At 42.4% G+C, this 12,576-nt stretch overlaps 1 protein-coding gene across 1 annotated transcript in view; it reads right to left on the bottom strand.

The window, feature by feature from the left end:
- Positions 1-274: 274 nt before the first annotated feature.
- The window catches only part of usp43a (ubiquitin specific peptidase 43a), a 109,069-nt gene continuing 96,767 nt past the window's right edge, over positions 275-12,576 (bottom strand). Inside the window, exons 13-16 of the mRNA XM_070983226.1 lie at positions 11,633-11,882; positions 8,922-9,080; positions 2,542-2,703; positions 275-2,428 (exon numbers count right to left, since the gene is read on the bottom strand). Coding sequence (XP_070839327.1) covers positions 1,272-2,428; positions 2,542-2,703; positions 8,922-9,080; positions 11,633-11,882 — 1,728 coding nt within the window. The 3' untranslated portion in view covers positions 275-1,271. The remainder of the gene's footprint in view (positions 2,429-2,541; positions 2,704-8,921; positions 9,081-11,632; positions 11,883-12,576) is intronic.

The raw sequence follows: 12,576 nt of genomic DNA, 5'->3' as shown, positions 1-12,576 counted from the left end.
GTCGTAACTGCATGAATATGCTTATCATTACTAATTCCAGATCAAACATTAAAGTAGCCCGTTTGATGTGGCCAAACAACACAGCCAAGCCTGCTCCTTGTAGAATACATAAATATAGAAATAAAATTACTGTATGTGAAACTCTTTGTACCTGTTGTAACTGTTGCTATTCAGATGTATAAATTAATGAATGGGACAATGTTTACACCATCTCTTGCATATGCTTTTAGTGTTATCCACAGCCATTTTTTCTTTCTTCCTTTTCTTTTTTTTTAATGGTACACAAGACCGCCAGCATCACACACAACACTTCTGTCAGTTTGATTGACAGCTGCTTTACCTGCCTCCCCGACGACACCTGAACTTGTGCATGATCGTGAAATAAGACGAGCTGTGATTAGTCGGGGTCATACGTGTAGTCTTGCCAGTCACTCAATCAAGACGCAGCAAGAGTTGATCATGATCGCTGATCATTAGATCTGACATGGTGACCACCGTCAAAGACAAAAAACTGTGTCGTCTGATCCTGGCATAACTCGGAATAAACAGCAACTGCAGTCTGGGTCACATGGGGATAAATCAAAGCTTCATAAGAACGCTGCTTAGCATTTAAAGCCACCCTGTAATTTAAATAAACCAAACAAGGGATTAAAGATGAAACATTGATGTTAATCAGAAACTGCAGTCTCAAAGCACCAACGTCAATCAAGTGGACACAGTACATTCTTATGAACACAATCAGTGTTTTTTGATTGTAAGCAAACAACCATAAGAATTCAAAATGGAATGACGAATTCCAACACTCACACTACAGTAATAAGACACAAATGTGGATATTATGTTTGCGTGTGTGTGTGTGTGTGTGTGTGTGTGTGTGTGTGTGTGTGTGTGTGTGTGTGTGTGTGTGTGTGTGTGTGTGTGTGTGTGAGGGATTTCGTGCTTCCAGTGCGAAACAGATGCACTCATTGGTCTAAACTGCATATTCATTGCTCAGGCACTTGTTTCAAGTCATTAAAAATGGAATAAAAATCAACTCTCTCTGACAGGTCACATACTTTCACTCTGTTCTTCATATCCCACCATTAAAGGACCCTTCATTTGCTCCGTGTCTCCATGGTGGACACCACTTGGGCCAGTTCATTTTCTGGGAACAAAAAGGCGTACCATTGTGGTCCACTCTATTGCTTTGATCTCAAAGATTGGACGTCATTCAGTTTTATATCACATAAAAGGCTTTGTGTGTGTGTGAGGATGTGTTAAATATCTCTGTGTCAGAAGCTGGATTCGGGCACTGTCCTTTTGCGCCCCAGTGAGGTTGTGCTGTACCGAGTCCTCTGTAGGGTGCCATAAGACGGTTTGTCTGTTGTCAGGCTGCGTGATGGTGCTGGGGTTGTAGACATGCCATTACGATGCAAAGATGCTGTCCTTCGCATGCTCTGCTCTGCTTTGGTGGGGATGTTAGAGGAGCTCTGGGAGCGTTTGATGTCAACCGAGGTTCGTCCCACCTTCCCGTTTGCCAGCTCATCACCCAGATGACCTGAGCCATTAGACTTGCCTCCTTCCACTCCAGCTCCTCCTCCTGCTGCCCCATTGGACAGAGACAACCTAGAGAGGGTCCTTCTGCCTCCTTCCTCACCTCCTCCTTTGCCTGATTCGCCATCCTTGGACTTCCTTGAGTCCTTATCCTTCTTCAAAAAGTTACCTTTGAAGAAGGAGAGCAGTCCCTCATGGCTCTTGGGCACTTCTCCTTTCTTGGTATTGGAGTTTCCTTCATATGCACTCTGCTGATTCCTATCAGCCCTGTCTCCTTTTTGTCTTCTCAGAGTTCCATCATGGAGACTGGGAGTGCTGTAGCTTGGCTGAACTCCAGCACTAGAATTCCTTTTTGTCTCAGTGTCCTGGGAAGCTTTGGAGGAGCTCTGCTTCCTGGCATCCTTCCTCCTGGTGAGGGTGTTACTGCTCGAGCTACTGCTGACATTCATGGTGCTCTCATCTCTTGTCTGGCTCCCCTTGGTGCGTTTCAGGCTGGCTGTCTTGTCTGAAGGCCTCCTCTGGCCTTCCGGGACTTGTTGAGACTCATCTCCTGCCTTACCCACACAACTTATGCTCCCAACATTGGATGATCGGTCATTGGCTGCAGTTCGGCCCTCATCAGCTTCTTTTGTGCAGCGTGGTTCGCTCATCAGTGTTACTATTGGATCCTTTGTGCACCGGGGCCGCCGGCCTGATTCCAAGTATTGTACCAATTCCACAGGGGCAGGATCTTGCACAGATGGAGGCACTGGGTCAGGTTTCCGTCTGTCCTTTGAACCAAAGGACCAGCGCAGGGGAAGCACTTTGCTCAAGGTGTCCTTGGTCTTGCTGGGGGCTCTCATGCTTACACTGCGTCCCTGAAGACCCCTGATAAATGGCCTGCTCTCAAACCCCCCTAACAATTAAGTAGAGAGGAAAATATTTTAGTTTTTACATTTTAATTCAAGGCCTTACAAAGAATAAGCCACCAAACTGATTAGAACAAATCCTGGGAGCAGGGTCCGTTACCTCTTTCCTCTCTAGAACCATTATCAAGGAAGACTGGAGACTCAGGCGAGTCAGGTATGGAAGATGGGCAGGTGGTGGAGGATCGAGAGACCAGACTGCCTCTCTTACTGTCCCCTGTCAGCCGGATTAGCCAGTGGTCGGACATTGATGAACTTGTGGATCCTGTCAGACATACAGATGGAACAGAGGGATCAGAAGAAGAATATAAACCATAAAAGACTACTACATGAACATAGCTTAAATGGTTGAGTTTCATGAAAATTCACACCCTGTGCAGCGAGCGGGGAAATTAGCTATCAGACCGAAACCATTTTTGTACCAGGCTGTAAATGCTGTTTGCTGAAAAGTTGGGTATTTTATTATGGGGGTCTATGGGAATTGACTTGATCACTTGGAGTGAGCCTCAGGTGGCCATTCCAGGAACTGCAGTTTTTGGCCATTTCATGTCATAAACACTGCACATGCAAAGGCCTAGAGTGGTTTCCTGCTTAGATTCAAGTCACAGCACAACTCAGAAGTTGTCAGCTCTCACATAATGGCTGAAACAAAAGAATTATGTGAAGCCACAAAGGCAGCCATCTTGGCACTGCTGGTAAATGGCATGAGTGAGAGACAGGTAGCCGAAAAACTGAAGATCTCCAAGACAGTCGTTCATTACACCAAGAAAAAGCAAGCTGAATATGGTACTACCAAATTGCTAGCTGGTCGAGGCAGGAAATGTCTTTCTACCCCACGAGAGGACTGTGCACTCCGTTCCTGTGTCAGGAATCGTTGTCAGACCTCCAGGGACCTTAAAAATGAGTGGGCACTGTCAAGAAATGTGACTTGTTCAGCAAGGACAGTTCGAAACCGACTTCTCGAAGCTGGTCTGAAGTCACACAGGGCATGGAAGAAGCCCTTCATCAATGAAAGGCAGCGGAAGGCCCGGTTACTCTTTGCTAGGGATCACAAGGATTGGACTGTTGATGATTGGGCTACGGTTCTCTTCAGTGATGAATCCAATTTTGAGTTGATGCCCACTCCAGCCAACTTAGTGGTTAGGAGGAAGCCTGGAGAAGCCTACAAACCACTCTGTCTTGCCCCTACAGTAAAACATGGGGGTGGATCGGTGATGATCTGGGGTCGTTTCAGTATGGGTGGAACAGGGCAAATGCAACTGAAGGGCGAATGAACCAACATGCAGTACACACAGTGAAATAGCTACTCCAGTTTCATTACACCGACAGCAGTGCTGGAGGAATTATTCAAATCCTTCACTTAATTAAATGTAGTCATATCACAATGTACGTAAAAACCATTCTTGCATTCTAATTTTTATCAAAGTAAATGTATAGAAGTAATGACCTAATGTACTGCATCAAATGTAAAAGTAGCCATACAGCAGAATGCTTACTGTCAGTGTTACACTGGCAGAGTGTTATTACTTATGAATTAGTTTGAAAGATGCATTTTAATGTTGTATCAATCTGAGGTGGAATAACAGTGCTTTATGAACTATTTGGTTTTTAACCTATAAAGTAAATGCCTCAAAATTATACTTGAGTACTTGAGTGAATATACTGGCATTAACACATTTTTACACTTGCAGCCTTATTGTGTTGTAATCACAAACAATTCGAGGGTGCCAGTACCTCCAATATTGAGCCCATTAATATTTTTGCTGTTTTTCATTATGTGAACAACAGGAAGTAGAGAGAGAGAGATGACTCCTTGCTTGCTGTTCTGAATAGGATTAAGATTAAGATTAAGAAGATGCTTGTACCAATGTTGTGAGCGAACATGCTCTGCCCTGCGGCGCTAAATGTGAAAAAACAATGCTTTTTTTTTTTTTTTTTTTTCGTTATTTACGCCTCCTGGCCCCCTTATCCTTTGTACTCCATCCTGTAACCTGGAATTGATGGAGGTCATCCATCAATGAGATATCTCAAACCCTTAAATGCGTCATCTCTGTCTATCTCCTCCATATGGAGAGGGAGGAGGAAATGACAAAGAGCAGACAGTGTGTCAAGCAGAAATGTTTATCTGCATAACTTGTATGCTACTGTTTGTCCATTAATAAAATGGTTATCACGTGATTTGCACACTGCATTTTTACAGTTGTGAACACACCTGCATTTTAAAATGCAAGTCACACTACAGTACACCCAGCTACAAACTCAATAATGATGGAGTAGGTTTTTATGCAACTAATCCTATAGCAGTTTACTCTGCATGCAAGGATGTGATTCTGCAGCACTCAGCGCTCAGATTTTAGATCTTAATTTTGTTGATTGCTACAGAGGACTATTTGACATTGCAATCACTTTACAGAGAAATTCAGCATTCAGCGGGCCACTGCAGCCCAAAACATTTATTTATTTTGTATTGCTCTGGAACATTAAATATACATAACTAAATAAGCTTTGATCAAAATTTAAAAAAAAAAAAAAAATCTCCATTATCATTCAGTGTGTGGTGTGTGGTTTGATCAGATTTGACTGACAGTGCCGGCAACACAAGTAAACAACCACATGACTGTCATCACAGTTTGATTCAAATGTTACTAAACTCTGGTTGACAATATGTGACGTCACCCCTTGTATCCCAAACCAATGGGGAAAAAAAAGCAAGGAAAAAAACACATACAGAGATTTCTCATGTGAAATAACCAAAACTGCTCTAACTTTGGCAGAAAAATTCATGCTCATGTAGGAGCCTATTACTGATGCTGATGGAGAAAATGGGTTTTCAAGGTTTTTAAGGTCATGTAAACTGAACAATTTGGTGAAATGTGAGGGTCAAATCCACTGACATTATAAAAAACATGTTTAAAGAGTATTTGACTTTGCGTTAACATGATGCCACATGATGGTGGGACATAATGCCCCATTTGCCTCCATCTTCCTCCGCATCCTTGGATGTATCTCTAGTTTGTACATAAATGGTGGAAGCTGTGAGGAGTAAGCGACAATAACACACAAATAACAAGAGAGGAAAACATTTGTTCCTCAAGCACTCCTGCCTTTTCCTGAGGAAATAAGTGTGTAACTTGTCTCGACCTTCACTCTGATCTGCTTCGGCCTCTCAGGTGGATTTGTTTCACTTCATGAGGAATCAATTTGTGGTTCATATGGTCACAGCAGACACACACAAAGGAATGTGAAGTGTGGTGTGTTTATGTACGTTTTTGAGCCTGATTGACTTGCGAAGAGTAAACACACAGCGACTCAGTACAGTTCGCATTTTGCCTTTACTATTTCACATGCAGAGGCTTCTTATTCATTGATTTTACACAGCTGCAATAAGCTGAAGTGGAGACAGATGGCTAAAACAAATAGAATAGCAAATTATTATTATTATTATGACAGAGGAAGAAACATTTATTCTACAGCACTTGACATTTTGAGGGTAGACAAGATGAACAAACTGAAATAGGATGCAGGTAAAAGGAGGCTCATTATCTGCACTGGATGTACTGCTTGTAGTTCATAACATGTCCCCATCCAATCATCTGTAAGCTGTCAAATTCTATACACATTCTCTGTCTCTGCTGTCATTCAGCTGCCTGTCAGCACTCTGAGGCTCATGTGATCCACCTCCACTCCTTCACCACCTCAAGTGCAGATGATGCCTGGCCATCTCCAACCAAATCCTCCGATCAGAGGGTTTCCCTTCTCATGAAGTCCTTCCAACCTCCACCTTCACCTCCACCTACAGCTCCATTCTCTTCACCACCATCAGTTTTTTAGTTTCTGGGGGAAGGTCCCTATATATCAGAGGCACCTAATGCATAGAACCACTTCCCTGATCTGCTTCCTGCCTGCCTCACAATAAATTTAATTTCTGTTCAAAATTTCTTATATTTGTTCCTCCTATATAGGAGGAACAAATATAATAAGAAATTTTAAAATAAGTCTCTCACAACTGAAATGGTTGTTGAAAGAGCAGCTTTAAAGCTGTAAGTTAACCTTTAGAAAGTTAATAATGTTACATGTTTGCTGACCTTTCCTAATGTACTGACTTCGATATTCACTGAGAACTAATAGACCATTCTTCACCGGCCCCCCTACCTCCATTGCACGCACGCACGCACGCACGCACGCACGCACGCACGCACGCACGCACGCACGCACGCACGCACGCACGCACGCACGCACACACACAATTGATTTTGACTCATTTAGCCTGGCCCAAAGCTCGGAACCAGTCTTAGTGGTCTGCTGATGAAGGACGGTAGCAGGACATTGTGGTGCTGTTCGTAAACAGGAACTTTATTGCCTCTGCAGCAGCGAACACACAGCCTTCCAACACCATTAGGCTGCAACCACAGCTTATCTGGATACTTGACTACTACACTGACTACACCGACTATTGTTTATTCTAAGTTCATCTTTGATGCTGACAAGGCTAATGCTTTCTTTTTTTTCATAGCTGACTACTGTTGCATAAGCATTGTGTGTGGGGCTGTGTTAGCAGATTCTACAGCTGTCTTTGTGAATGTCAAGGCAAAGATATGCTATTCTAATGGGGCTTTTAAGTGTGAATCCAGCAAATGCAGAACAGCATTTAATGGTGTCACACAGTTTCCGACAGTCTCACAGTTTAATATAATTGTCTACTGGCTCTCAGCTCTCCCCACTGTGCCTGGAGGTTGACATTAGTTCATTGTATGCTCCTGTTGAAGTGCCTCTGCTTAAATTATTTCTTTCCTCAGTGAAGCCAAAGATCTTTGAAAAAAAAAAAAGTGTGTGGGGGCAGAAAGAAAAGTGCTCCATCTACTCTGTAGAATAGGCACTAAAAGCAGCAATGTAAAAACATTAAACACTGGCTGATAGTTTGATTTTTCAGATCTATAATTGAAAATCCGAGACACAATGATCTAAGAGCTGCTTCTGGTCTACAAGCAGTGCTCCTAAATATGTGTAACAATGTGGTGACAAGTTTTGTTCTCAATATTTAAGGTTTTATAATATATTATTTGAAGTGAATGTACAGTAAGAAGTCTTTTGGGAATGTTATGGTCTGTTTCTGCCTCTTACATGAAGGTCTTTCAATAAGGTAATTGTAAGTCCAGTCATTGTTTGTATCAACACATTCACGCCAATATCATAGCAACGGAGTGAGGAGGAAAATCAAGAAGGCAGGAATTCAGGAGATGGCACTGAGAATGAACCTTTATGAAGTATATCCAGATGTGGTTAAAGGTGTTCTTGATGTTCACTCCTCTCTGGTATGTCCAGTGCTGTCTCTATGCTCTGTAGGAGCTGACCAAACAAAATGTTGCTTGTGTTGCTTACATTAGTATACATACAACAACTTGGAGCGTTCCAGGCGCAAGTGGAAAAAGAAAAAAACAAGACGTATGGTAGCTTCTGTTGCATTTTCCTGTGCAACGTTTTTTACTTTTTGTTTATTTGTTTTGTCAGTGACTTCAGTTCTATTTTAATAATGAATTGTTTGCGTTTTAGTCTGAATACCTGTGAAATATGAATACAGTCAATCAAATTAAAAAGACATAATTACATCCATCCATCCATTTTCTATGCCGCTTATCCCTTTTGGGGTTGCGGGGGGGCCGGAGCTTATCTCGGCTGTCAACGGGCGGGAGGCGGGGTACACCCTGGACCGGTCGCCAGCCGATCACAGGGCACATACACACAACCATTCACACTCACACCTAGGGGCAATTTAGAGTCACCAATTAACCTAATGAGCATGTTTTTGGTCTGTGGGAGGAGAGAACCCACGCATGCACGGGAAGAACATGCAAACTTCACATGGAAAGACCCTACCCGGGAATCGAACCTGCGACCTTTTTGCTGTGAGGCACGCGCACTACCTGCTGCACCATCACAATTACATGATAACTGGAAATAGGCTGTGCATGCTTTGCACAATGAAGGCAGAGTAATGTTGATACTGCGTTGTGTTTTTCAGCGTTATTCATGGGCCAGCAAGTTAATGTTGTACCACTATAATGGCTCTATGACCCTGCAGTGCTCTACAATACAGTATGTGTTCCTTCTACTCCTAGATGAACATTTAGATTCTTACAGTATGCCAAACCACTGTATGACCCTCCCCTCTCGTTCTCTCAGTTATATTAAAGTGAACACATTTATTCAAACTCTTTTGTTGCATTAGCAGGCGCTTCCATATCCCATTTATCTCTAATCCATCAAATTGCAAATGGGACACTGTCTAAAATGTAATTAGAAACAGATGATTTGCAAAACTAAATAGCGTGTTGAAACTGAGAAATGTCATTGTTTTGGAAAATTATAACCTCATTTAGAATTTGATGCCGGCAACACATTTAAAAAAACGTTTTACACGGTATCCCAACTTCTTTGGAAACAGGGTTTGATGTTTTGCCGTTTGTTCGTCATTTGATGGCATACCTCTCACTGAGCAGCTGGCTGACCATGGAGGAATGGTGTTTCGTCTCTGGTAGAAAAGGATGTAGGCTCCTCTGGTACATACTTCGTCCTCTGGCACCAAGTCTACGCTGCTGTCATCGTAGCTATACCACAGCCCATCCACTGAGTTCCTACAGTAAGCTGGATTAGAGAATAGTATGAATAATGGACCCCTGGACAGATGTGAATGCTCACATTAAGTCTTGCAAAAATGACACAGGTGTTATTTAATCTTTCTTATATTTTTACATTCAGCAAATCGTATGAAGATACTGGAACCAGCAATTCATTTTTTCAAGTAATGTTTATGCACTTGAAGCCGCATATAGCTCATTACTCCACACTAAAGATCTCCATTGCTGTCGAAAATACATAGAGGTAAAATGAAAAGTCATCTTTGGAAACTGTTTGGAGTGAAAACATCTTCTCTAGCGTCGTTCTATGCTCTTCTTTCAATGAAGGAATACTCCCAGACACCTGAACGTAGCTGCCCGTGGTTCCTTACAGGACACTGATGTACAACACTAGAGAGGAAACGAAAATGACTCTGCCTGAGATGAAAAAGAAAAAGGAGGTCAACCCAGATGAAACTGTGTTTGTATTATACAAACACCATTCTGCTATGACCTCCATGCAGTTTTTGATATACTGTTGATTGTTTTTACATACCAGTTAATTTCCATTTATTCTCTTTTATTCCTTTTTTTCATTATATTTTTGGCTGATTGTGCTTGTACCTCTCATTGTTTGTTAAACTGTATGTAACAGCAGACCTCATTAACCAATTCTGTTCCAGTGCTGTCCTCCACATGCCAGCAGTGTTCACGGCTGCTTGGGCACTGCTGGCAATTACTGGAAATACATCAGACAAATAAGGACATACTTGACCACCTCCAATTACGGCCTACGTGGGTACTGGAAGTTTACTGAGCCACCTTCTGCAGGTCATTAGAGACTCAAATTGTGGGGAAAAATGCTGAAATCCAAATGGACACTTTTAACTTTTTAAGCCTTTTTTTCAAGCACGTCAGGTGGTGGGACACAGGATCCACAGGGTCCTGACACTGAAGGGAGAGAGAGAGGAGTTCATGCATTCTTCGTTCTTGTAAAAACCTGACACTCACATTACCCACAATGCAACTCAACCCTCGACGGTGTAGTGGGAGATTCTGGTGTGCTGCAGCTAATGCGGCCTTGAGCCACTAGCTTCAAGCAGAGGCGAGAAGCAGACTACACAGGTCTGGTAACCTCACTTCTTTATACTCCACACCACCAGATTTTTTTCATTTTCAAACTTGTAGGCTCAACCTTACCCAATGCTGACTCAAATGATGTCACTTGAGGCAATGTAACACTTCACTCCGCAACAAAGCAAAATGCATCTGCTGACAAAAACCATGACCTGATTTTAAAAATGTGGTTTTTAGATCATTTCATGAGATGGGTTGAAAGACGTATGTCCACAAGCTTCAACATAAAGTGTTAATAAGGCAGAGCATTCAGTATCCAGCTCAGACTTAGGGCTCAACACTGAGCTGTGCGAATGGATCGCGAACTTCCTGACAGGCAAACCCCAGGCTGTAAGGACAGACAGCACCACATCCTTCATCCTGACTCTCAACACCAGCACCCCTCAGGGATATGTGCTCAAGTGCATGACTGTATGGCCACCCATACGCTCCAACTCAATCAAGTTTTTTGCCGACTCGACCCTCATCAGCCGGATTATCGGCGATGATGAGACACCCTACAGAGAAGTCAGAGCCCTCAGGAAGCCACAGAGAGAATGACACACTTCCATCACCATGAGTGGGACCACAGTTGAGAGAATTAGCAGCTTCAAGTGACCTGACCTGGAACTCATCACACCAACACCATCAAAAGACAACGAGATAAGGGCTCTTCTTCCTAACCCGTGCTGAGGAGGCTCTACATGGACTCCAGGATACTGTGCAGCTTCTAAAGCTGCACAGTGTCCTGATTGGCTGCATCACTGCCTGGAATATCAGATGCATTGCCCTCAACAGCAAATCTCTACAGGGGGTGGTGAAAGCTTCTCAGCACATCACCGTGATGAAGCTGCTATCCATGCAGGACCTCCACAACCAGCAGCGCAGAAAGAAGGTCAACAGGATCTTCAAAGGCTATGTATATATACCTGCACACATTGCAGTTTATTCATTTTATCACTACTGTACCCCAGTCAACCACAACACTTGGTAAATGGTCGTACATCATTAACAGCATCAGCAAATGAACTGACTGAATGAAATTATCGACAGTAACTCTTATTAGCTAAAAATAAAAATAATGTTCCATCTGAATATATTTGACGATATGTGTTCAAATGTTGGTCTGATCAACATTCAAACATATAGTCAATGGTAAAATGTAGTCAATATGTATTCAGTGGTGTGAAATAAGAAATAACTTTACTGATCCCACGCCGTGCAAATAAAGAGAAATGAAAGGAAGTCAAAAAGAATGGTCACATTCATAACGTGCATTCACAAAATGTTGATATTTTTAACTGATATATGACTCAGTTCATTATCAAAACCTTAGTTAATTGTCTGTCAACTACTCAGCTAATAGATAAACTTTTTCAGCACATGTTCATTCTTTTGACAATATAAAACCCATGACAGAGTTAGAATGTAGTAAATAATCTATTATACCACCCAACTCCTTACCGGTATAATGCCCTCCATGCATTCCACCATGATGGTTACACACAGCGTAGAGGTCGTACAGGTAGTCGTGGGGGAGGATCAAGTCGGCTGGTTGGTGGTGTTGGCCTGAGGGCTGCTTCCAGGAGGGTGTCCAGGACCCTAAGTTCAGGTTCTTCATACTCTGGCTCCTCTTTACTACATGGGGGGCCATGTCCAAACCAGTCAGGGGGAAACGCACCAGGGTTGACAGCTTGTTCCTCCGCTCGCCTACCTGTTTCAACATTATATATATAATATATGTTTGTGTGTGTGTTCATACACATATATATATGTATATATAAACACAGTACAAATATGTGCAAGCATGAAAAATAACACATTTTATTGTGTGTTATTTTTCATAACTTTTTATGAAAAGCTATGTGGTCGGTTTAACAGAAATACATTCGACACTGAATTTATTAAAAGATTATCATATTTATGTTGCAGCCGTTAAACTGCATGCTATCAAACACTAATGAAAATGTAATCATTTTGTAATAAAATCTTGTCAATGACTCATGGGGTAGAAATCAAGCAGTGTCGGTGTCGTCCATGTCTGTCCAGACACATATGTTATGTATTGAAAGCTCTGAAGGAATTTAATAAAAGGTATTTAGTGTATTTTTTGGTGAAATGGAAGTTCTCACTACATTTATCTATATGGTTCCAGTCAATGTTCAGTGAGAAACACGCTGTCTTCACTTAGAGACAATTTTTACAGAGGAAGACGGAGGACCAATGGAGAGTTTCATCACATGGTGCAATGACAGTCACCTGAAGCTCAGTATCAGCAGAACCAATGAGCTTGTGATGGACTGCCAGAGGAACAGGACGTCCCCTGTCCTGGCTGTCATCCAGGGACAGGAAGGAGTGTGTACTCATACAAGTACCCTGGGGTCCACATCAATTAAAATCTGGACTGG

The sequence above is a fragment of the Chaetodon trifascialis genome, chromosome 2 (genome assembly GCF_039877785.1).
Source record: "Chaetodon trifascialis isolate fChaTrf1 chromosome 2, fChaTrf1.hap1, whole genome shotgun sequence".
NCBI lineage: Eukaryota > Metazoa > Chordata > Actinopteri > Chaetodontiformes > Chaetodontidae > Chaetodon > Chaetodon trifascialis.
The sequence above is the reverse complement of the archived record's forward strand: the minus strand, read 5'-3'. Positions and strand labels throughout refer to the sequence as shown.